The 26,051-nt window shown below is 34.3% G+C and overlaps 3 protein-coding genes across 3 annotated transcripts; all 3 read right to left on the bottom strand.

Moving 5' to 3' along the window:
• Nucleotides 1-2,831: 2,831 nt before the first annotated feature.
• LOC110820750 (GrpE-like protein) lies at nt 2,832-3,615 on the bottom strand. The gene has a single exon (XM_022050327.2). The coding sequence runs from the start codon at nt 3,613-3,615 to the stop codon at nt 2,890-2,892; it is 726 nt and encodes a 241-aa protein (XP_021906019.2). The 3' UTR covers nt 2,832-2,889.
• Nucleotides 3,616-6,293: 2,678 nt separating this feature from the next.
• Nucleotides 6,294-7,647, bottom strand: LOC110820856 (ethylene-responsive transcription factor 3-like). The gene has a single exon (XM_022050470.2). The coding sequence runs from the start codon at nt 7,357-7,359 to the stop codon at nt 6,637-6,639; it is 723 nt and encodes a 240-aa protein (XP_021906162.1). The 5' UTR covers nt 7,360-7,647; the 3' UTR covers nt 6,294-6,636.
• Nucleotides 7,648-21,856: 14,209 nt separating this feature from the next.
• LOC110820848 (glucan endo-1,3-beta-glucosidase 12-like) lies at nt 21,857-23,824 on the bottom strand. The gene is made up of 3 exons (XM_022050453.2): nt 23,620-23,824; nt 22,233-23,525; nt 21,857-22,132 (listed from the first exon to the last, which is right to left on the bottom strand). Exons 1-3 carry the CDS (start codon nt 23,675-23,677, stop codon nt 22,098-22,100), a joined length of 1,386 nt encoding a protein of 461 aa, XP_021906145.2. The 5' UTR covers nt 23,678-23,824; the 3' UTR covers nt 21,857-22,097.
• Between the last annotated feature and the right edge of the window lie 2,227 nt (nt 23,825-26,051).

Genomic DNA, 26,051 nt, shown 5'->3' with positions numbered 1-26,051 from the left:
TTAAGGTATTAATTAAATTAAGCGTCACGCAAATTTGTGCTTAAAGCAAGCATGGAATTATTAGAGACAATGACATAATGAAATTTGAACACAGTATGGATTTTAATTTGTACATTATAAACATAATAATTATAAGCATAATAATTAAAAAATGTTAATAAAATAATAATTATACAACCAAAACCGTTGTTGTAATCAATATTTTCTACTTAAATTTGAACTTAAAATTTGTTTATAAGGAAATAAATGTTTGTTAACAAAATTTTATTTTAATAAATTAAATAAAATTTTAGGGTAGCAAGCAGTGACACTCCAATATTATCTACTACTATTTTTAAAATTAAATTAAATGTAACAGATATTCCTGATAATTACACTAAATACTACTTGAATTTTAATTATATAAATATAATAATTATTACCATTAATCCTTTATGTCTGACATTACAAAATTTGTTCCAGAAAAAATAAAAAATAAAAGTATACAGCTGTTTGGTGGGACCATAACATGCAAGCCACAGAGCCATGGAGCCGCACCACCATTCACGCAGATGACGAACATGACAACACCGCCCTGATTTGATCGTGAATCATAAAGATAGCCACGTATATGTATGTGTGTGTGTGTATATATATATATATTAATCTATAATAGATGCCACCTTAATTAATATTTAATACTGATTAATCTATTTTTTTATTTCTTTAAAAAAAAAATTAAAAACCAAACTTATCATAATTTACCAAAACCCACAACAAATCCGTGGAACACTTGTTGGTAGTTGATTGACAGAAATCTAATCAGGGATGACTTAAACAACAATATAAATATATAAATTAGTTTAAATTAATATTCATGGTCAACTCAGCTGTTTGGCTTTTGTGGCTGTGTGCAAGAAAATGACTGGTTAAATTACATATATATATATATATATGTGTATAATGGATCAAAATCATATCATATACCCATTTTGGCTTTACACCTGTTTGATTATATATACATACATGTTAGAGAAGTTATGTGAAAATTTGTCTCAAACCTAACATTACCAGATTAATTCCTACCAGTTCAATGATTAACAAATCAAGTCTGTTGAGGAAAGGAACTCAGAACTTATCTTATGCTATACTTTCTTTCCAAGTAAATTTTAAATTTTTACCTATACATATTGTTTGAATGAGATTGTATGTTACCCAATCAATATTATAAATAGTAAATTATTTAATTAAATTATAAAATTCAATAATTACTACAATTTAATCCTAAATATTTTCTTCTCTACAAATTAAGAAATTGAATCGGTTAATAGTTTAATTTAAATTACTTCAACAAGTCCTCCCAAAAAAAATTTACAGATCCATTTAAACCTTGCACTTCCGCGGACCAGCCCAAACAGTACCGATTTCCTGTTATCATCATAATGACGTGACGCAAACGTCACGTTCCCACTACTCGCGTTCATCTTCCTCCACATCCACGCCCACGCCGTCGACCGGCCACCGGGACCGAACCAAACCCTACCGCCGATTTTCACGTCGAACCTTACTGCTCCTTCACTCCTCAAATCCGCATCCATCTCACCACATGTCTCATTGTTCGTCGGCGGTACGGACGACGACCCATTAACCATGGTCGCCGCCATCGCCCCCTGCGTCCTCGCCGGCGAGTAGAACGATGGCATTGCCAGCGACAAGGCGAAGTTTCCTTTTGTGGTAAATAGAGACGCTGAAGGTGTTGGTGTAAGTGGCGAAGGCAGCGTTCCAGTTAGGGTTCTTGAGCAGGAAGACGATTGTTATGTCCGGGGAAGAAGATAAGAGGAAGTGGGACGCGTTGATGGAGATGGCGGGAGGTTTGGGGAATCAGAAGGAGAGTGAGATGAGAGAGAGAACGAGGAATGAGAGTAGCAGGACGAGCAGGAAGGAGACGACGATGGTGCAGAGCAGAGGTGAGAGTGAGACAGGACGTGTCAATGGCGGGTGATTCTCATCGTATTCATTTTCGTCGTCCGAAATGGAATGAAGTTGAAATATATTCTTAATTAATTAAGAAAAAGATCGGAAATTAATTAATTAATTAATTAATCTCCTTTCTGTAATTATTATACTCGGAAAATATAGAAGGTAATAAACCAGCATCTTAATTACAATAATCCCTTAATTATGGATATAAGTGTATATTTACGCATTATTTTCTCATTTATTTATTTATTTAGTAAGAAAATATGTCAAACCTTGCCTCATAATGTGTAATTAATTAGATTATTGGACCTATTTCCTCTCTTAATTTTTAAATTATATTTGTATGCATGTGGGTGTATATATATAATATCTTTAAAGAATATCTCCACAATTATGTAGTAATTATAAAAAATTATTGATTTTAGTTAAAATTTAAAATATATATAATAAAATAGGGATATATTCAGATAAATATGATAAAATTTTGAAGAAAATAGAATTATAATAACAAGTGATCAATATCACCTTCAATTCAAGTCAAATTTTTAATAAGTGACAATAAAAATTTATAATTATAAAATAAAAAATATAAGTAAAATTAGTTCTAGAGTTTATGAATCAATTCTATATATCAAATTAAAAAAGTTGAGATAAAATTCAAAATATGATGTAATTAAATCAAATATATTAAATGATTTTCATAAAATATTAAAAGCTATGTTAAGAAAAAAATAACATAACAATAACTTATAAATTCATACTTAATTTAATTAGAAGAAAATATAAATTAGATTAGAAAGACAAAATAATTAAATATTTGGAATTGAAATAATATATTATAAGCTTCATCAACATTAAATGGAATTAAAATCAAAATTTTTCATTCACCAATTCAAGTGTGAAGTAGGATTCTTTGTACGTATATAAAGCCTATGATTTGTACAGAGAGAAAATGACCCTACAGTTTCTTGAACTATCTTCTACCAAGCTGATACTTCCATCTTTCTCAACCAAAACCCTAGCCTGCACATTCTCACACTTCGCCATCACGCTTTGTTTTCCCCACATCCATTTTGAACCAGGCTTGAACCAGACCTTACCGCCAATCTCCACATTGAACTCCACCGCTCCTGCTTTAAACCGATCCACTTCCATCTCAAACGCCGCCTTCTCTTCAATGGCCGTCGGAGCTCTCATCTCCACCGTACTCACCACCGTCTTCTCGCTCTCTTTCTCCAGACAAAACGATTCGACCTCCGCCGACCACAGCCGCTCCTTCTTATAATAAACCGCCGTCACTATTTCACTGTACGATATCTGGAGTCGCCGGTTAGGATTTCGGACCAGAAATTTCGTCTTCCACGTCGCACTCATGTTCCAATTCGAGTAAGGAGAAGGAAGAGAAAAAGAAATTGTGAAGTTGGAGACCTCCATAGACTTGAACTCAACCGTCGGCTGATTAGGAGTTAGGAGAATGATTAAAGCCATGCCGAAGAACAACATCATCAGAATCGACAAAGTGAGTATTGATTTAAGTAAACGACGCCATGGAAATTTATTCAAGCACTGATCACGACAATTATGGCGCAAGAAATTACAGGTACAACCATTGTCTTCATCCAAATCATATTCCCGTTTCAGTAATTCTTCATCCATATCGCTAATACTTTGATACCTCATTATACAGCTTAATTACTGAAGATTAATCACGAAGATATTGTTAAAGAGAAGAATTAAAACTCTTTCTCGCTTACTAACAAAGTTACTTATTTGGATTTCTTCTTGCATTTTGTGTTGGTGCGTATATATACTACAGAATTCATCTCATCCTTTTCAAATTAGATGTCCGAACCAGATCACAATTAGAATTCCTAATACATTAATATTAACTCGGTTTTTCCTTAATTCATCCGTAATCACTAAATAAATCTTGAATGTTTACTCGTTTTTAAACTTTGAATTTCCCTTTTACAAAAATTCTTGAATACATGTTATCGCATTTAATTAAAAATAATTTTAAAAAATGAACAGAAATTAATTTCTAATTTTACTTTTATATAAAAAGTACTTGTTAAAAAACTGATTGGTGGAAAAAAAAAACAATTAACTTCAACTTATATATTAGGTTTAGGGTTCCTTGAATTCCTTCACCTCATCATAGATATACAAAAACTCACAAAAATATTTTAATTGCCAAGATCGCAAGATTAATTCGTTTCTCTTTCTTCCCCTGCTCTCATATTTTCAGTCTATAGAGATGGATAAATGTAAGAGTTCATTACATCATTTGTCATGTCCAAACTTTGGATAACCCAATTTAAGTCATGGACAAACTCAAAGAGAGCTAAGCACAGCCCACAAAGGATAACACAGCCCACCATTGCTTCCTGCCTACATATACTCTCGTATGATGAATATGATCATCTTTGATAAGAATAAGAATATGAATAGGGAAAAATCGCAGTTCTATTTTTTTGTTAGTTGACTTTATTTTATCCTAAACTTTGTAATTTTTTTTTAACTGTTTAATGTTAATGTCTTAGTTAGAAATAATTTTCAAACCTTATAATTTAACGGTAAAATAGTAATGCTCAGTAATTAATGTTGTAAGCTTAAGTTTATTGGGTAACATTATAATTGACATTCTTGGAATAAAAATTTTTCAAAAAAAAAACTCAAAATCTCCCATATAAATTAGAATTTAATTTAAGAATATGCCAAAGGAAGTTTATTTTGAATTTGAGAGATTCTTTCAGGCATTCGAAGTCAAAAATGGGCAACGAACTGACATTCTCTCTGGGCACGTTTGCTTTGTGCATAATCATTGCAAATAATGAAAGATCAAAGACTTAGAAACAAAGGGTTCTTCTCTTCTCCCTGAAGAAAGAATTGCATGAAGATGAAGAAGCAAAGAAGCAAGCTTCTCAATCATTGAATTGTTTCGGTCCATCTGGTTGGCCGATTCAATTTAATTGCTTCAACTCCAAATTTCATAGGAAAATTTTTACCAAAATGGAACCAATGAATTTCACGGGCAAACCATGTCAGAGATGATTTTACACACCCACCACCCCCCATGTAAAACATGACTCTGGGCAGAATTTTGAACGAACCCTAAACAAGTCAAGTTCATCAACCACTCCAACTAATAGTCTTGTTGGTTTAGTTCAAGCACAGTCGAGTTAGATTACCAATAAAAGCAGGTTTCGGCCATCTTAATACACCAAAATAAATTGATGTTTCTCAACCTTTGTCACTTCAGTAATTTTCCATTCAGAAAAATAGTGGTACCAAACTGCAAAATCTTAAGGTGGTTCAGTCACTACAAGCCATGGCTATTGCCTATTGGCTCCTCTCTCCTGGTGAGTCTTCCTGGAAGCATCTTCAAACCGAAACTGACAAAATCACAGTACAATTAAGAAATTGCCATGAAATCATCAACCAAACCTAATTTCTTTTTTTTGCCCTCTAATCCAGCCTCATAATTTCACCAGATTCAACCCCTACCCAAATAATTTCATCACCTTCAACTCAAAACTCCAGAGACTTAAACATAAAGTTCTTAACTTCACAACATCAAACCTAAAACAGATAATTTTCTCAACCGCCCATGAATTTACTATATCAAATCCAAAACCTCAAGGCTCGTTAAAATTGCTAGGTGTCATTAAAGCTAGATGCTCTTGACAAGAAAACCTAATCCAAAGTGCAGTATTTCTTCAATATTAAGTATATTTGTTCATAGCCCAATTAAACTGCCAGGTATCTTGATTTCAAGACCAAGTAAAAGCAAGATAACAAACAAAAAGGTGCACCAATACGTAGACTGGATTTCTCAGATAAATAATCTACCACTGAGCTTCGGATAAATTAGGGTAAATTTTATGGTAATCTCGTAGACATTTACAACTAGGCATGTTGGCTCTGAGTCACCATAGTAGCACCCAACGAGGAGATTTCAGAGTGCTAGTCACCCCACCCAAAGCATATTCAAACTCATGCCAAGGGCAGATTGCGATTAGCCCCAACCAGTCCAAATAAATTTAGCAGACACAAAAACTAAAGAAATAAAGATTAAAAAAAAAAAAAAAGTACAAGATGAAATAACGTAGCTTCTCCTCCTATAATAAAGAGATCTGCTCTTATCCACAATGAAGAAGCCAAACAACTCAAAAGATAATCCGTTCGAGAAGCCAACAAAATCCATTATCCATGAATGTCCAACAAAATAAAACGTCTAGAAAAAAAATCTAATGAAAGTTTTGAGGAAGAAATGGAGATTTAGAACTATCATTGATTTAGATTTTTTTACAGGGATGATTTATAACAAGAAGTTAAAGAAAACCCAGATCTCATCTCATAGCATACACAAACCCTAATCCATCATCGTCATCATCAACATATTATCGTCATGGTACAACAGTAAGAACATAGTAAGAAACGCTCTTGAACCAGAGCCCCCCATGAGGGTGGCAGCTGGGAAGGATCATGTTCGTAGATTGCAGACGATTTCATCTCAATCTCATCTGATAATCTTTCAGTTTTTTCTTTCTTTTTCCCGCATATAAAAGAAAAAGAAGATAACAAAAAAATCTCAAGTAAAAAAAAAGATTGAATCATAGATCATCATCATCATCAATAATATCATGACAACAACAAAAACAACATCATCATCCATCAGAGACATAAAGCGGTGCACTGGAGATCATCACCGGCGAAGTCATCCAACGGCGGGAAGTTGAGATCGAAAGGCAAAGGTTGTTTCCGGCAAGAAGATGACGCGATATCGTCTCCGTCGTCGACCACCGAAGATGACGAGTCACAGTCGCTGTGGCAATCCTCCGGCACCACGGGTGGCGTTCTCGGGTACCTCCTCCCCGCCGTCGTCGTCGCCTGATGATTCGCCGCGGAAGACGGAGGCCTGGGCCCACTGAAAGACTCCACGGTGCTGCTCATGCTGCTTGTCGTGGGTCTCTGGGGATTAACAATCTGGTGCTCCGGGAAACTTCCGGCGCCGTATAATCTGTGATCCATGAAGGGATCGCCATGGTTGTTGTCGTTGTTGTTGTTATTATTGTTGTGAGGAGATGGGTAAGGGAAAGAACAAGGATGTCGAGAGCCGCAACCGATGGGGAAGTTGGTTTTCGCCTTGGGTCCTCGGAGACTCCGAGCCGCCGCGTCGTATGCACGCGCCGCGTCCTCTGCGGAGTCGAATGTGCCGAGCCAGACCCGCGTTTTTTTCCACGGGTCTCTGATCTCGGCGGCGAACCTCCCCCACGGTCTCTTGCGGACGCCTCTGTATCTTGGTTCTTTCACAGATCCGTTCTGGTCCGTCACAGGCTTCGCGGCCGCAGCGGCGGCGACGGCAGAAGCAGCGGCTGCTCCTCTCCCTCTCCTCATGGTATAAAAAAAAAACGAGAAGAAAACAAGAAGGAAGACCAAAAGGACACGTCGAGTTGCAGAGAGAAGAAACTAAATCGATGATGTAAATCCACCAAAGTTTATTAACAATCAAGGCTTCATAAACCGAAGATATGTAATTTGAGGGAGAAGAGAAAGAAAGAGAGAGGAAACAGAGAGTATTGACGGGGAAGGGGAAAGAGGGAGCGAGGGATGAAGAAGATGATAGGTGGGATGGGAACTGGATGGCACCAGCAGGCAGGCACCTTCTCTTCTACACAAAAATGATTTATTTTTTTCCATTTTTTCTATTTATTTTTTATTTAAAATTTTTAAAGGCGTGTTTGGTTCCACTTTAATCTTAAAACTCTTTGAAAGAAATAAACTTTTTTTTTTTTTTTTTTTTTCTTTCTTTCTCGAATTCTCTAATGACTAACTTTCTCTCGGGTCGGGGCCCCACACACGAACCGAGTCCGATTCAATTGCCTCTTTTACAAGGGAATTGGAAAATAATCTTGAGGTTTGAAAAGACTAAAATGCCCTCGTCTTCCAATTAATGCTTTCCCAGAATTTCTTTTTTTCTGTGTGCTCCTTTTGTTGGGTTGGTTTCTTTCATCAACTCTCTCTTCTATGCATTTCTTTTTTTTTTTTTTTTAATTTAATTTTAAAAAATTTATAAACATACAAATGGATTAATATAATTGTAAAATTCACTTAATAATTTTATATAATTATCTTATTTTATTTATTATCTTGTGGATTACATAATTTATATTTCGGTTTTGTGAAAAATGATCTAAAAACAAAATAGACCACAACAATTTAAAAATAGTTGAATAATTAAAATTAAATTTTTGGAAAACCACAACCATAGATTTATATTTATTTATTAAAAAAAAAAAAAATTGAAGCAAGTTATCAACTAAGCCAAGCAAGCCTGACAGTCTTTTGACAGGCCTCTTTATACACATGTTTGGCAGAACCATAATCCAGTTTTTCTTCTTTCTTTTTTTTGAAGTTATTTCTTTGATAATAATTTTCTGGGTTTGGTTACTTAGTTACTCAATGTTTCATTTTGCTTCTTTCATTTTTTTCACCTACTTGTGTTTTTCTTTTTCTTTTTTTTAAAAAAAAAAATTATACTTTTAAGCTTTGACCCATTTCAAATCTTTGGTTGATTAATGTCTTACAAAATATATGTATGTAGTTTATTAAAAATAAGATGTATGTATTCGCATAATATAATAAATTTTAGAACGATAATAATAAAAATATAAAATAATGACAATAAATTTTGAAAATAAACTTGCTGACATAACGGTAGACGCAATATTGTTTTTCCCTCCTTCAATTGCTCGCAAATCGTGCACCAAAATTTGCTTTTGACCCACTTTCTTCTTTGTATTCTTTTTAGACTTTTTTTTTTTGTATTTTTAGTTTATTTATTTATTCATTTTTTACTTTATACTAAATTTTCCTTTTTTGGGTGATTATCTCTTAAACAAGTCATAAGTTTAATGTTTGATTTTTAATTATTAATAAACCTAAGTAAAATCAGGCATAGTGATAATAAGTTTTATTCTGATCATAACTATTCAATGTTCGTACTAGTTAAAAATAATAATAATGCTATCATCATACGATCTTAATCGTCATATTGTTTTTATATATCAATTTTAAACATACTATATAAATTTATTATTTTTTAAATATAACTCAAATCAATCTAATTTAATTTTTATATTAAGTTTAACTTAATTTTTTTTTTTAATTAGATTGAACGCAACATGAGTAATTATATATTTTTACTAGTTTATACAAATAAATAATATACGTGTGAATGTGCACAAATATCACCATTTAAACATCTTTTTTAAATAAAAATTAAATTAAATTAAAGTCTATTGGGAACGGACACCATGTAAGTTGAGATTGCGGGCCAAATAAAGTGAATATGATCTCCATTATTATTCTTTATGTCACATATTATAGTCGTGCTTAATCATTTTAATTAAATCATAATTAAAAACTAATCCACATAATTAATTACTTACTATGCCCCCATAAAGTCTTTATTTCCCACAAACCAAATCCTCTTTTTTTCTATTTGGTTTTTTTATTATTATTTATTTATTTTGTTTTCTTTTCTTCCCTTGTTCTTTATCACAAATTGGTCACCCTATAGGTATAACCACCACTCATCATATCTCATTATTCATACACCTTTTCTCATTCTTTATATATTTACCTATACCCACATATAATATATATGTATGTATGTATTTATTCTCAATTTTATCTTTAACATCGGTTAAGTGTTACGAGTAAATTAATTAGAGACATTTGTAACATAAGATGGGAAATGAATTTCGTTCATATCTAAAATTTTGAAATTTAAATTGATTATTGTGTTTTATTGTTGTGTAGTTTGTCAACACAATAAATTTCTTTTAAATGTTTTTCGTTGAAAAAATAAGAGTGGGTGACAGAAACTTGAAATAATCATGGGGTTCCAAATTTTTTGGCATTTGTTTGTTGGAATTTTGTGATTAGTGATGGGATCCTTTAGGGTTAACCCATGTTTAAGGACACAACTATAACATATGGGTGGATTAAAAGTTAATTATTTAAGTTTGTAACAAAATAAATACTACAATTGTTTATTTATAATACGATATTATAATAATTGAAATTATTAAATTTTATTTAAATATAATATGTTCGAATTTTATTAAAAATATATATTAATTAATATATAATATTTAATTAAGTAGAACCAATGACTTAATTTATTATTATATTATGTGGGCTGCGTGACCATGTTAAGTTAAGTATTAATTAGTGTATTATATTTTTAATGAGATAAATATTTTATAATAACTGTATTTATTCAATCGAAATAATTATAACAGATTAAAAAATTAATTTATTATTCATATTATAAATAACTTTTAAAACTAATATCGGATTAATTTAACCTTGGTTTTTTTATGTAATTAAAACCAGTTATATACATTTTGTAAATGAAATATAATTAATTTTTTGTATAAAAATATATATATTTTCACTTCACATTAACTTGGTTTTTTATAAATTAAATTATGATTTATAAATATTATGTATTAATTACGTATACATAATATTTATAATGTAAAATCATACAATTATGTTATTACCAATTCCCAATTTTCAACCACACAATGAAATAAGTGAGGAACGCATATGTACAAAATTGGGATCAATCTTTGATTAGTTCATGACCAATTCATACACTGACCAGAATAAATTAGGGAGTTGGTCATAAATGGTAGAACCTATGGTCAACATTGCTTTACTGTTTTTACATATAATAATAATTATATTATCACATATATATATATATGTGTGTGTGTGTACGTGTGTATATATATATATATATATATTATTTATATTGAATATAGGGACTGACTTTGTATACCTGCATTTAATGGGTGTCCATACATCCCCAAACTTTACAACAAAATATAATTATGACATAACCACCCAATTATATACACTTATGATTATTATTTTTTTAATTACGATTAATTAAGCAAATGATCTTATCCGATTTCAAATTAAACTGATTAATCAAAATGATATTCTCTTTCAAATATTGAATTTAATAAGTTTCTATGAGAGATTAATAAAAGTAAATCCGAAAGAATAATTAAATAATATTAAAAAACTTTTTTTCTACAAAAAATATTCAATTTTATTACAGCTTTAAATGATAATAATTAAATTGATATTAAATAGTTTTTTATTTTTTCAACCGTGAAATTAATTAATATTATTAAAAGTATAAAATAATAAAAAGACTCCAACTGTTTTAAAATCCAAAAATACAAATTAAAAAAAAGATTTATTTAAAAAACACGAAAAAGTAATAAAAATAGGCACGACCAGTTTAACAAAAAACAAAGAGGAGACAAGTGTCGCAAAGTGAAAAGTCTAAAATACCCTTCAATACATTTGACTTTGGTTAGTGGGTCCTACACTGCCACGAACCAGAACCCAAGCCAGCCCAGCGGAGCAGACCCACCCAAAATAAGAAAAAAAAAAAAAACCCAACCCCACGGCATCACCACCACCCTACTGGCTGCAGCCACAGACCGCACCAACCCAGACAACCGACTCAGCGACTCACTGACTCGAACCCCAAAAGTGGGCCCCACTAATCGCTGCACATATCTGATTACCAGACTTTTTTTTTTTTTAATTTTTAATCTCTCTTTTATTAATATATTATACATTGATTAAACTGGCAGCACCGGTTTCCCGGTCACGTCTTAGCGGGGGGTGGGTAGACAAGATGCAGGATCTGTGGCCCGTTCCTCTGACCCATCTCGTGACTCGGGATCACGCTTACCGACAGCTGTGTTTCCATTCAGACGGCACCAATCCATCACTGACCGCCACGTGTTGGGTTCGATTCATGTGGTTGGTTTATTTTTTAATTTTTAAAAATTGTATTTGACCGGTTCGGTTTTTATCATATATATATATATAATTAAAATTTTATTCTTTTTGGGAAATTAAAAAGAAAAAATAATTTCCTTTTTCCTTTTTTTTTTTTTCGGTGGTGGGTATTTAATTTATTATATTATATCAAAATGGATGAAGAATGATAGCTATAGCTATATATATATACACACACACACACACATAGGTATGTACGTATTTGTGTATATATGTAAATAGAAAAGTAAATTAATGATTATTCGCGACGTGAGAAAAAGAATTTGGACAGAATATTAATTATAAAGGGTTCGATTTAATGCCATGGCAAGTTTTGTGTGAATATTTGAAATTTGGTGTAAATGATTTATTTTAAATAAACATAATTTTAGTATTTGACATTTTATAATTTATGAAAAATAAATATGGAAAAATTTATTAGAAAACAATTCATGTTCGTTTTTATAAAAAAATAGAAAAATACCCGTTCAGAACCAAGTCGGGTTGGTTGACAATAAATGATTTATACAACAATTATTAGTTGGTATATGTATATATATATATTTTAAGTAAAATTGGACAAAATATCTTCCTTCTAATATATATATATATATATATTATATTATATTATGTGACATATATCTTGAAAATTACGCTTTTGGTAGCGCACACAACCAAAGGCGGTAAGTTAACCCGCTAAATCCATTTTAATCTGCAATACTTGTCCTATTTAAGGAAATTATGCCATCTAAAATATTAATATAACTTTAAAATATAATATATTCATTAAAGTCAAATTTAATTTATTTATTTAAATATTATAATTTAATTTATTATATATATATATAAAATAAAGATCCCGATTTGAGGTAAAAACTCCGATTCGTTTCTTAATTGTTAAGGTATAAAATTGTATTGTTTGCTTAAATGTTGTTTGATTGATATGTGAATATGAAATAAAATGTTGGTGTGCGATTGGTAATTATTTGATGATGGAAATTTATATATGAAAAGTTTAATAAGTACCATAGGAAATGGTAGACAGATTCGGTACACAAAAAAAATTATACTGTCGACATTACCTCAACTGAACAGAGTTGAGAAGTCTCATACCAGAAGAGTTAGGATATATGATTCACCTTTATATCGGACAAGATATCGAGGCAATAATGTATTTAGCGCCTATTATCGTATGGGGTATGGGGACAGCTAGGTAAATTGACAAATTTAAATATTAGGTTCACGAGTAAGAAGATATATCTATAGACCACCAGGTGAAAAATTTGGGTCCGAAATTTAGTTCGGGATCAATTTTGATAATTTAAAAATAAATAAAAAATTTATTTATAATTTAATTTTGTTAATTTAATAAAAAAAGGTTAGGGATGTAATAAAAAATAATTTTACGAAAAAAATCTAAAAATTTGGGTTCGGATAGTATTTTTAAAAGAAAAATTAGAAACAGGATGTCAAAATACAAAAAGAAAAAATTCAACCATGTAGAACGACATAGTCAGCAGCTTTAACGAAGCAGAGCACGCCGTGTGGCAAGACATGATGACATTGGTGCCACGCGGGCAATCCACATGCCAAGTGATCGGACAACCCAGGAACGATCCTGCGTGCGTGGACGGCTCAAATTCGTTCCCTCCTTAGATGTGATAAGACGAACGAAATCAATCACGATAAATGGTTCAGATTCGTTTCCTCATTAGGCGCGATTGGACGTACAAGATCAATCGTGATGAATAGGCCAAATCAATGCGGGATGGGTATAAATACTTCGTGTCGCATGGGAACCCAAAACCCTAGCCACCAGCCCCTGTCGGAGAAGAAGAACCAGACGCCGGAAAATGAGGCTGACTACCAACTACTATCGCACTGGAGCTACTGTCAGCCGCTAAAAAATGTAAAAATTCTCCTTATTCGCTCGAAATTCGATTCTGAGCACCATTGTAGCAAAATCGGAGCAAAAAGGATGACGAGTGAGCCAAAAATTACGAGCAAAGCCCGGCTGAGCCGCCGTGGCCAAAACCCAAAAATTCTTTTGATGAGCTCCCTCACGCTTCCCGTTTCACACGATTTTTCAATCATTGTATTCACCGTTCTTTTCTATGCAGGTTAGCCAAAGAAAGAATCTTAGTTGCGAAAGAGGACGGGCGGAGCCACCGCACCCAAAGATTCCTCCTGGTAGTAGGTTCAATTTTTGTGATTTCTCGGCCAACCGGGGCCCATAACATGTTTTTCTGTACGGATACGTGTAAAACTAGCCAAAATTGGTTAGGTTGAAGACCGCAGCTGTAGGCTGCGGAGCTGGTGCCGTTTGAAACCTTAAAATTGGCCTGAAAGAGTTTTTGATATCGATTTTAGATATTTGGGGTATTTTTAGGTATGTGACGAGTGTTTTGGATTCCACAGAAAAAATTCAAAAAACTCAATACCCGTTAAGGAGGTGTAATAGATGGTGTGACATCTCAAAACATCGATGCGGGTAAGGATCTCTCACCCTATTCTCTGTTACAGTAAATTGAAACATAACGTTATATAATTTTGTATTTTTATGAAAAATTATAGAATTTTCAAAATAATTATAGGTCATAAATAGAGCCTGTAACGATCCCGAAAATCTAAAGAAAATAGATAATAACTTAAGTGCGGAAGCGAAACAAAAGGGTTAAAGTTTACATTTCTTACACAATAACTTAAAAGTACTAAATAACATTACAGAATTCACCATTTGAAAGAAAGATAATAAATAAGGAAATAAACAGAAAAAGAGAAAATATCTTACATCTACTCGCAATCTTCTTGCAGATCGGGCTATGGAATCTGGTTCTTTTGATCTGAAATAGTTAAATAAAGAATGAGATACACTAGTCTAGTAAGGATATCACACTATATCACCGATACAGAATTAAAGGTGGATATAAAACAAAAACAACTAATAGAGCACTGAATTTAGCAAATCCATTCATCAATCATAAAATCATTTACCGTTCAGTTACCACAGTGAAATTTATGAAAATAACCTATGCAAACAATAATATTATACGGATCATAATTTCATGTAAGATCAGCAACATAGCACATATCATAAATCTATACACATCGTCAAATAACCAAACAATAACTGTCACATTTTTACCAGTCTACTAGTATCCATGAGGGTTTATAGGGATGTTCCTGCTACACGTGACCCTTTTCCTGTAACAATATCAGTTACGGGTCGTCCCCATACCCCATCCGGTATGAGCACCAAATTATTAAATCTTAATACCCCGTATGGTATGAGTACCAAATTATTAAACCTCAATACCTCGTTCGATATGAGCACCAAATTATTCAGTCTCCACACCCCGTCCGGTATGAGACAACGTTCATGGTAGGGTTCTCTATGTAGCCGGTCCGTCCACCATCTCATAGGATATCTAGTAAAGCTGTCGTTCTATCTGTTTATTTAATCACACAACTTTTCTGTTTTCCTTTAATCTCTATTTCCAGATTAAACATAATCACATAAGTAAATAAACATGCATCAGGTAATACAATCATGTCTCAAATCCTAAATCAAACAGTTATCATGTAAGGTAGCAATTCATGCATTCAAATCATAAAATAAATCAATAAGGCACTATCATGCTTTTAGACTGTAAAATAAATCAACAGAGAACAATTTTCGATTCAGGCTCCATCAGCAATCCGTAATTAATTATGCACATTTGTTTAATTTGCACAAATATCATATTATTATCAATTTAGACTTCAATTCTATGACAGGGAATAGGGTGAAGGATCCTTATTTGATTTGACACCTGAAAAGCTAAGTTGTTTACTGCGCCTATAAATGGTCCCTAGGTTCCCTGAATTTTTTTTCCAAAATTAGTCTTAGGGTCCACTCGGTCATTCAGAATTCCAGCACGGTGGCTCCGCTGTGCTCCGGAAACACCATCTCATGTTGCGTTTGGGTGTTTTGCTTCTGTCAACATGTAGAGAAGAAAATGATGATCACAACGGTGGAAAAATTACGCGAAACAGGAATCTGGAAAGGTCTCATTGGATGTGTTTTGTGAAATTCTCTACGGTGGCGCCACCGTGCTTCGTCGGTATTTTGCAGCCAATTGGCCTGTCTTTTTGCTTTGATTTAGCCATGGGTGAGCTTAAAATTCAATTTCGTGCAAAAAGAGAAGTTTTTAACTTTTTTGGCGATCGGAAAGAGTTCTGGTGCGGTGGCGGCGGTCGGCTCCCCGGTGGCTGGGTAGTCTTCTCTGACGAGGGAGTCTGGCGGCTAGAGTTAGGATTTGGTGCGAATGAGGGTTATTTATATTCGTTTGCTTTTGATCTGGACCGTCTATCACGTTTGATTTAAACCGTCCGATTGCGATAAAATATAGAGTGAATCTGGACCGTTCATCGCTGTAACACCCATTAATTTTGTCATTTATTATTATTATTTTTAATTAATTTTTGAATTTATTTTATTTAGTTTATTTTATAATTTTTGAATTTTAATTGATTAATTTAATTTAATTTAATAAGAATAAAAATACTAATAATGATAAAATTAGGTAAAAATATTATTTGGATTTAATTGAAATTGATTTTGGGAAAAAGGGGTGAAAATTAGGATTCTGGGGGTATTTTTAAAAAGAAAATCGAAAACCGGGGGTCAAAACGCAATTTAGAAAAATTGTGCCCCGTCAGTGCCACGTCAGCGGCCCAATCAGCAGCCCTGGCCAACCAGGACCTGCCGCGTGGCAAGATCACGTCGATCCGGGAACAGGCCACGTGGGCTATCCGCGTGCGCGCGATCGGACGGCCCAGATGCGTCCCCGCGCGCACGGACGGCCCAGATTAAGCGTGCGCACGGACGACCCAGATGCAAGCGCACGGACGGCCCAGATGCACGCGCACGGACGGCCCATATTCAATCGCGCACGGACGTCCCAGATTTAATCAAAATGGACGGATGTGATCAAAAGACAAAATGATATAAATAGAACCCCCACACCTGACTACAAAAACCCTAGCCGCCTGCCCTCGCCGGAGAAGACGAACCAGACGCCGGAGGAGCCGGCCGCCGCCACCCGCCGCCACACCGGGGAGTTTTTCGACCGTCGATCGAGGTAAATTTCATATTCCCGGCTCGTTTTTCCACGCTGAATTCCTCTGTGACCAAATCGGAGCCAAAATCCCGGCCAAACAGCTAGAAAACACAGCCGAAACCCAGCGGCGCCGCCGCGTCCCTCCTCTGCTTTTGCCTCCGATGAGGCCCTTCCCGGCCTCCGTTTGATACAATTTTTATATCACCGTGATCACCATTCTTTTCTCTACAGGTTGATCGGAGCCAAATCACCAAAACACGAACCTCACCGGAGAGCCGCCGTACTCGTGAGCACCGCCGCCGGTAAGCTTCGGTTTTTTGTAATTTTTTGGCCCCCCGAGGGTCCTAGGGTTGTTTTATCGCAGGGACCGATGCAAGTGTGGCCGAATTCGGCCGAAAACGGCCAACCCGAGGCAAATCGCCGCCGCTTGCATGCATAAAGGAAACACAACCGAATCATTTTACCAATTCCAGTGTATTGTTAAGCATTCGAAACTGTAAAGTCAAATAATTAGTTAAAATAGGACAAACAGTAATAAATAACTGATTCCGGCTCCATTAGTAACATGTAACTAATTATCGATATTTTTAAATTACACAAAATACCGTATTATTTATAATTAAATTTCAATTCTATAATAGGAAATAAGGTGAAGGAGTCTTATTCGAATCGGTGTTCGAAATACTAAACTTTTAGTTGTACCTACGGGTGGTCCCTGGATTTTCTAAATTTTCCTTCGGATATTAAAACACGCTTCAAGTACCTAGAAATACCCCAAAAAAATCTAAAATCGGTGTTAAAAATTTTTTTCGGCCAATTTTAGAATTCTGGCATGGTGGTGGTGGTTTGCGTTGGACTTGCTGTTTTCGGCCAGTTTTGGCCGATTTCGGTCGGTTTTATACTCATCCATATGAGAAAAAATGTTAAGGGGCCTCAGTTTGCCCAAAAAATTCGAAAAATAAAAACTCACAAACGGTAGGATTTTTCGTTGCGGCGGCTCCGTTGTTTCATCTTCGCGGTTATATATTTTTCTTTGGTCAACTTGTAGGAAACAGAATGATGATTATAATGGTGGAAAAATTGTACGAAACGGGAATCAGGAAGGGGCTCATCAGAGGCGATTTTTAGTTTTTCCCGCAGCGGCGCCACCAGGCTTTACCCGCGATTTCTGACTCATTCGCTAGTCCTTTTGCTTCGATTTGGCTATGGGGGTGTTTAAAATCAAATTTAGAGCGAATGGAATTTTTTTTACCTTTCTTTGGCGATCGGAGGTGGCTCCGGCACGGCGACGAGCGGCGGTTGGCTCCCTTCTCTGACGACTGGTTCTTCTTCTCTGGCGAGGGGTTGGCGGCTAGAGTCAGGGTTCAGTGTGAAGTGAGGTATTTATATCCGTCTCCCTTTAATCTGAACTGTCCATCGTATTTAATATCGACAGTCCGATCGAGGTTAAAGAAGAAATGAATATGAACTGTTTATTGCGATTTAATCTGGACCGTACAATCGCATTTAAAGAGGGAACGGATTTGGACTGTTAATCGCGTTTAATCGCGACTGTCCGATCGCACTTGAGGAGGAAACGAATTTCGACAGTCGACGCGCGTGGGAACAAATCCGAATCGTCTAATCGCGGACACGCAGATTGCCAGTGTGGCCTCCCGTGTGGCACCGCATCAGCGTGTCTTGCCACGTGGTGTGCTCCGATTCGTTAGGGCTACTGATTGGGCAGTCCTACGTGACAAATTTTTCTTAAATTGTGTTTTGACTCCCAATTTTTGATTTTTCTTTCAAAAAATATGCCCCAAACCCAAATTTTTACCATTTTCTTCGAAAATTATTTTTAATTTCATCTACCTATTTTTTTCCTTTAATTTTATATTAAATAAAAATTTATAAAATTAAAAATTATATTTTTATTCATTTATTTTTTTATTTTTTATTTTTATTTTTATTATTATTTTTTAAAATTAATCCCGGGCCAAATCTTGGGTCCAAGTATTACATAATCGCTTCCGCATTTAAATTATAAATTTATTTTATTTAAGATTTTGGATTTTTACACCAGGAGTTCTAATAAACATGTAAAAAAGAAGAATGACTAATCTTGTTCATTTGTACATTAAATTATAAATGTTATATGCGTGTTTGTCCTATAGGTTGATTGTAGCGCCCGGGAAATTGAAGAAGAAAAAAAAAAAAGGAGAGGCCACGTCAGCAGCCACGACAGCAGACCCAGTCAGCAGTCCCAACCAACCGAGACCTGCCACGTGGCAAGACCACGTCGATCCGGGACGGGCCACGTTGGCGATCCGCGTATGCGCGATCGGACGGTCCAGATGCAATCGCACGGACGGTACAGATTCAATAAAAAACGGACGGCCCAAATTAAATCAAAATGGACAGCTGAGATCAAAAGGCAAAAGGGTATAAATAAGACCCCCACACCAGACCACAAAACCCTAGCCGCTTGCCCTCGCCGGAGAAGACGAACCAGAAGCCGGCCGCCGCCACCCGCTGCCGCACCGGAGAGATTTCCGACCGCCGATCGAGGTAAATTTCATACCCCCGACTCGTTTTTGCACGCTAATTTCCCCTGTGGCCAAATTGGAGCCAAAATCCCGACCAAACGGCCGGAAAACACGGTCGAGACCCAGCGGCGTCGCCGCACCCCTCCTCGGTTTTTGCCTCCGATGAGGCCCTTCCCGGCCTCTGTTTAATGCAATTTTTATATCACTGTAATCACCATTTTTTTCTCTATAGGTTGATCGGAGCCGAATCACCAAAACACGAACTTCACCGGAGAGCCGCCGCACCTGAGTGCACCGCCACAGGTAAGCTTCGGTTTTTCGTAATTTTTTGGCCCCCCGAGGGCCCTAGAGTTGTTTAATCGCAAGGATCGATGCAAGTGTGGCCGAATTCAGCCGGAAACGGCCGAAAACGGCCAAACCGAGGCGAATCGCCGCCGCAAGCTTGATAAGTATTATGTTATACAGTTCATATATGATTTCATGATGATGATAATGTTATTGCTTTTGTATACTGTTTTATGGATTCCATCGAGGTAAGTGGATGGTGAAGGATTTATTATTGATAAAAGAATTTGTTGTAAATTATGCTCCATTGGTCTTTTTGTGTTTTCTACCCACCTTTACCTCCATGACGGTGAGATATCGTGATGTCTTTACTGGGCTAGTGTAGTTTATTCCTTATTTAATCATTTCAGATCAAGAGGACATCGTTCCCGAGCCGGTTCCGCAGGACGACGACGAATGGGACGCCTAAAGACTCCATAGTCATATTCGTAGCTTTTACTTTCAAGTTTCTCATTTAGGTAGTTTGATCTTTTATATTTTGTGAGCACGTTTTTGTTTTTAGTGTAAGGGATGTTATTCGAATTTTGACTTCGCTTCCGCATTTGATATTTTTAATATACATTTTATTTTAAATTTTCGGGGCTGTTACATTGATTTTGAAAAATTTGTAGTGGTAAGTATAGAAATAACATTTTGATGTTAAATGAATTTACCTAAAGGACTCTATTAGTTATTTTGTGATTTTTTACAAACTTTTGTTTTCCGTATCAGTTAATAGTGTAATATTCTTAATGCGATAGTATAACTCACTCTTCTATTAACAATTTCAAATCAATAGGAGTAAGATCTAAATCTTGATCAGTAAAAAAATTGTGAGTAATTTACCTCCTGAACAATTTAAAGAGCTAGTGAAGATTAACCTCTTAAAATATTTATTTATTTATTTATTTTAAATTATTTATTTGTTTATTTTTACGAGTCATTATAGAATGAATTGGGCATTCTAATTTACTATGTAAGGAATGTAACCCTAATTTTATTATTTGCTTCCGCATTAAAAATATAAATTCTTTTCTTTTAAGTTTTGAAATTTTAGATATTATATTATGTGAGATATATCTTGAAAATTGGTACAATAAAAAATATTAATGTTACTTAAAAATATAATATATTCATTAAAATTTAATTATTATTGTTTAATTAATATATTAATAAATTAATATTATTTAATTAAATATTATAAATTAATTTATAATACATTATAAAATTTAAATTTATAAGAATTGTATCCTAAATGACAACTTCTTTTGTTCAATGCAAAATGGCAACCTTTCATTTGTTGCTTTTTCTTTATTTCTTAGTTGCATCCTGCTGCCAGATTCTAATTTATTAATTTTAGTTTACGCAATCAATATTATATATTACATACATACACAGACACGTGGATTTTTCTACGTAACCCTTTGTACTGACTGATATTGTACCTTTTTTTTATCACATTACAAGATAAAGAAGAAATTTGTTTATGGGTTTGGTCCGATTAGAATGGCCCCAATTAATAAATTACTCATTTATTTAGTTGAATTTTTAAAAAATAAAAAAGTTATTATTTTTAATCTATTTTAAAAACAATTTTCAATTACTAATTTAAGTTATTATTTTTAATTCATAAGAGATTAAAACTTTTCAATTACAATAATTAAATCTCTCACTCTTCCATCTAAAACACCAACAAATTGTATATAATTCAGGATATTAAATATCTAAATTTTTAATTTTCTTTTAATTAAATTCTTCAATTAAGAAATTCTACGAATTTTTTTTAATAAATTACCATTTTATGGCGTGCTAATTCTATTTTATTGCAAGTATAAATATTGTTATCTTAAATATATCTAATATATATAAAAAGCAAGGGACTTGGGCTTTTTAATTCAAATTGGAAAATCCAATTGAACGAATTGGGCTTTTAATTCAAATCCATTAAGCAAATTTACATTAATGATAAATTACAATTGTTATTTCTCTCTTAGATTTATATTTTATTATTTTATTTAAAATAATGATAAGGTAGTCATTATCTCTTATATAATTGAACCATACAAATAACTTAATTGTGAAAAGTTAAATACATCATATACATACATGTATATATATATTAAAAATATAAAACAAGCAAACTAATTAAAACGACTGGATAACAATGATACCGTACCTACCATATATAAATACTATATATGTGACTAAATACGTAGAAAAAATAAAACTAAAAAATGTACCAAAAAATCCAAAGTTAATCATGAAAGAATAAGCTGGCTGCTGATCGGAGACCCCACGAACGAACCATTTAATACCCTGTAGGAAATTCACAGTTACCAAATCCTGCATAAAAAAAAAACAAAAAAAAAAAAAAAAGAAATTGTCAATTCAAAAAATACATGTGTATGTATGTATGTATGTATGTATAGATTAGGGTACGTACTGGGGGGTTGTGTGGCCACGTAAGCCGCACCACCAAAATCGCACGTGCCAGCGCCGCGAGCCTTTTTCTGATAAAAACTGTTGAAAGCGTACGAGGCGTGTGCCTCAATCGAGTTAGGATTATAACACGTGGCACCAGGCTGAATCGGACGGCAATCAGCGCCTGCCTCCTCGCTGCAAGCATAATCAAGCGCAGCCTGCAGCTTCTTTTCACCAGCATGCACATTCGCCACACACCAAGTATGCCCCGCATGCGCCGCTGGAACCTGGGCCTTGCTGCCGTTGATGGGCGTTGACCCGACGTTCTTCAAATCCTCCTGTTTAAACGGCACGTCGTACACTTTCTGTTCGTTCGGATAAAAGAGGCCGTAGTTTCTCTCGGACGTGGGGCCCGGTTTCTGGTTCTCGTTGAACAGAGCGAAGAGGTAGACGTTGAGTGGGGCCTGGGGTCTTAAGGGGGTCCCACTTCCCGTTAGAACTCTTCGCACCAAGTTTCCATTATACGACGCCGCATTCTCGGCGCTGGACCCCACCTCGTTCTCATCGCCAATCGACGGCCACCCGGTCTCCGTCACCACTATCTTTACGTTGTCGTATTTAAGAGCAGACATGGCCGCGAAAACGGCGTCGATTTGTGCCTCGAAGAGACTGTTGTATTTCAACCCGTTACCCGAGTCCACCACTCCCGGGTTTTCTTTGAACAGAGCGTAATCTAAGGAGATCTTGTCCGCGTTCGCTGCGTATGCGAAGAACGGGTATGCGTTCACCATCAGGTACGAATCGGTTTGGCGGAGAAAATCTAGCATTGGTTTGATAACGGGTTCGATCAGTTCGGGTTTGAAGGATCCGGCGGAAGACGGGTATGAGTTCTGGAGCGCGCTGAGCGCTATCGGAGATGAGATTTTGATTGATGAATCTAGCTTGTACTTGACCAGAGAGTTGTGTACATTTTTCATGGCGGAGACGAGGTACTTAGTTGTGTTTTTCGGGTCCACGAACACCTCGTTACCGACAGCAATAGCTTCGATTCGAGTTGCTGGGTAGTACTTGGCAATATTGGCTTGTACCCAGTTATCGGCGAAGGTTTGGTCGGCGGCGGTGGAGGAGAGAACCTCGTTGGGGAGCGCAACGACGACGTTTATGTCAGAGTTGGCTAGTGCATTGAGAACGGTTGAGTCAGTATCGTAGAGCTTGACTCGGTCGATTCCTTGAGATTTCAAGAGCTCCACGACTTTTTCTGGTGTTGGCAGGTTGTTCGCCACTCGGCCATAGTTTACTCCTATTGTACCTGAATCTGCCAAAAGAAGAAGAAGAATAAGATTCATCAGAAACACAGAATATACGATACAGAAATGAGCATAAACAAAATGGAATACAGTTTTAATTACCTGCAAATGCAAAAGCAATATTAGAGAGAAGAATAATGAAGAATGTGAAAGAAGCCATGATCTGGTTCCTGAGGAACTTCAACCAGAGCAGATGAAGAAGAAAGAAGAAGAAGAAAATAACAGAGCAAAGGAGTTATGTTGTCGCTCTGCTTTGTTTTTTTTTTTCCCCCCCTTAAAATGAAAGCTTCTGCTACTTCCAAGAGTAGGTAAAACTAACGTTTTTATAGGCTGAGAAATGCAGAAAGATCAGATCATGGCGAGAGTGGGGAATGAGGGGGCCCACGTTAGATAGCGGCCGATAGAAAAACAAAACCAAAATCTTTTTTGTTATTTCCACTACTTTGCGGTTTCATAGTTTTTATTTCGCCACCTACTTGACCGTTGATGCGTGGGTTCGTGCTTCGCTTAGCTCGGAGTTTACGTTGGGTCATTTGATGATAGCCGTACACGTGTCTGATTTGGTGAACTTGGTGGCCGAATTTAATGACGATGCCGAGGGTTCATACATTAGGATGGATGTTAGGTACATCGGATAACTTACCACTAGAATAAAAAATAGGTGATTAGTGATTTTACATGTACTTTCCCCTAAATTCGAACGTTGGATTGTCTGCATTTCCACCTAAATTATTGCACCGAATTTTTTTTTTTGTTTTCTTAATTATAAATTATTGTTTTTATATATTTTAAGAGAATTTTTGAAAATGAAAATTACATTTTTCCCTAAATAAATTTAGAATATATAGATTCGGTTTTATAGATATATACGGAGGATAATTATATCATTCCATAGCTGGACATTAATGATTATATACTCCTGTAATTTATGTATAACTAATCATTTTGCTAAAATAGAGGAAATTAACCTAATCATGATATTATAAGTTAATTGATGTGACAAAACAAATTTACTGCGGCACATAATTAGGAGTGCGAGAATATAGTGATTTGGTATCTTGTCACAAACAATTTTAATAGGCCCAGCCGGGGCCGTCTCCCTCAAAGCAGAAATTTCCCGCCGCCTTGACATTATCGCATAACGGAAGTGATAAAGTCACCAGGTTCACACTATACTATCCTCACCCCTCTTTATGATTTATGATTAACTACATACTTGAATTAATAATTTTAAAAATTAATTATATACTGGATAATTCATTAATTTTAGTTATATTTAAAGAATTTAGATACATAATTATCATGTATATTATTAAAATTATTTTTTCATTTAAAAATCATGTAATTGTAAATTTTGTAATTAGTTAAAAATTTAAATAAAATAATTTGTTACATATTGTTAAATTAATTTTATTTTTTATATTTTATAATTCGAATCGATAGCAATGTCTAAATTTTTATCTGAATATAATATATAATTATAATTAATATTAATGCATTCCTTTGACTTTTTAGCCATTTCTTATATATATATATATATAGGTGTTAAATATTATAATATTAATTAATATACAAAATGTATGGCTTACTCCATTAAGTCTTCAAGGCGGAGTAATTATTGACCGGTGGTGGACACGGAGACTAAAACAAGTAATGTCTGTGACTCGTAAGTCTATAACCACTGGGTTATTTTAATTATTTATTACAAAATTTAATTATTAAAATTATATTCAATTTGTTTTAAATAAGAACAAAATCAAATAAAAAAATGTGAAAATTTAATTTAAGTTTTTTTTTTATGAATAAATAACAATAACATATAATAAAAAATAATACATATCACAATCACTTAAATTATAAGAAATTAATAAAACAAAATTTCCCAATCAGATAAGATGACAAAATTGAAATTGAAAGGTTAATTATAAAATTCCAAATTAAAAAAGAATATATATATTATACGAATATGAATTCAATCAATTTAAGGGGCCCCAATTAATCTTTTAATTGTTGTTACATATGTATATATATATATATGTGTGTGTGTGTGTACATAAACTGATGAACATATATACAAGCAGTCATGTGGATCATTATATTGTAATAAATATTTTTTGCTTTCGTGTTCGATTCGTCTTCTGGTTGGGCAGGTTCATTGGTGGAGGTTTGACTAATTTCATTTCCCATGGATTAGCTCGTAGTGTTTTTTGTCAAGTTCACACTAACTCTGGAATTTAAAATCTCAAACAAATTCAATCCAAATTAGTTACATATTTATGTTAGGTTGGAAAGTTCAACAAACGACATTAATTAAACAAGTTCCAAAAGGAATTTTGGTAATAATTTAGGGCTGGTAGTTTAATTTTATTGATTATTGTACAAATGTGACGGTCTCGAAAATTTAAATAAAAATGTATGTATTAAAAATTTTAAATGCGGAAGCGTAATAAAAATTTTGATTAACATCCCTTACACAATAACCATAAACGCATTCAACGTATAAAAGAATAAGCTAATTAAAAAAAATATTCGAA

Source organism: Carica papaya, chromosome 4 (assembly GCF_054855325.1).
Source record: "Carica papaya isolate Zhongbai chromosome 4, ASM5485532v1, whole genome shotgun sequence".
In the NCBI taxonomy this organism is placed as follows: Eukaryota; Viridiplantae; Streptophyta; class Magnoliopsida; order Brassicales; family Caricaceae; genus Carica; species Carica papaya.
The sequence above is the reverse complement of the archived record's forward strand: the minus strand, read 5'-3'. Positions and strand labels throughout refer to the sequence as shown.

Excerpts from the sequence above, each read along its gene's own strand:
- LOC110820856 (XM_022050470.2), bottom strand. The coding sequence starts at position 7,359 with ATGAGGAGAGGGAGAGGAGCAGCCGCTGCTTCTGCCGTCGCCGCCGCT.
- LOC110820750 (XM_022050327.2), bottom strand. The coding sequence starts at position 3,615 with ATGGATGAAGAATTACTGAAACGGGAATATGATTTGGATGAAGACAAT.
- LOC110820848 (XM_022050453.2), bottom strand. The coding sequence starts at position 23,677 with ATGGCTTCTTTCACATTCTTCATTATTCTTCTCTCTAATATTGCTTTT. Across the intron at positions 23,526-23,619 it reads TATTGCTTTTGCATTTGCAG|ATTCAGGTACAATAGGAGTA; the intron begins GTAATTAAAACT and ends TTCTTTTGGCAG. Across the intron at positions 22,133-22,232 it reads CGTGGCCACACAACCCCCCA|GATTTGGTAACTGTGAATTT; the intron begins GTACGTACCCTA and ends TTTTTTATGCAG.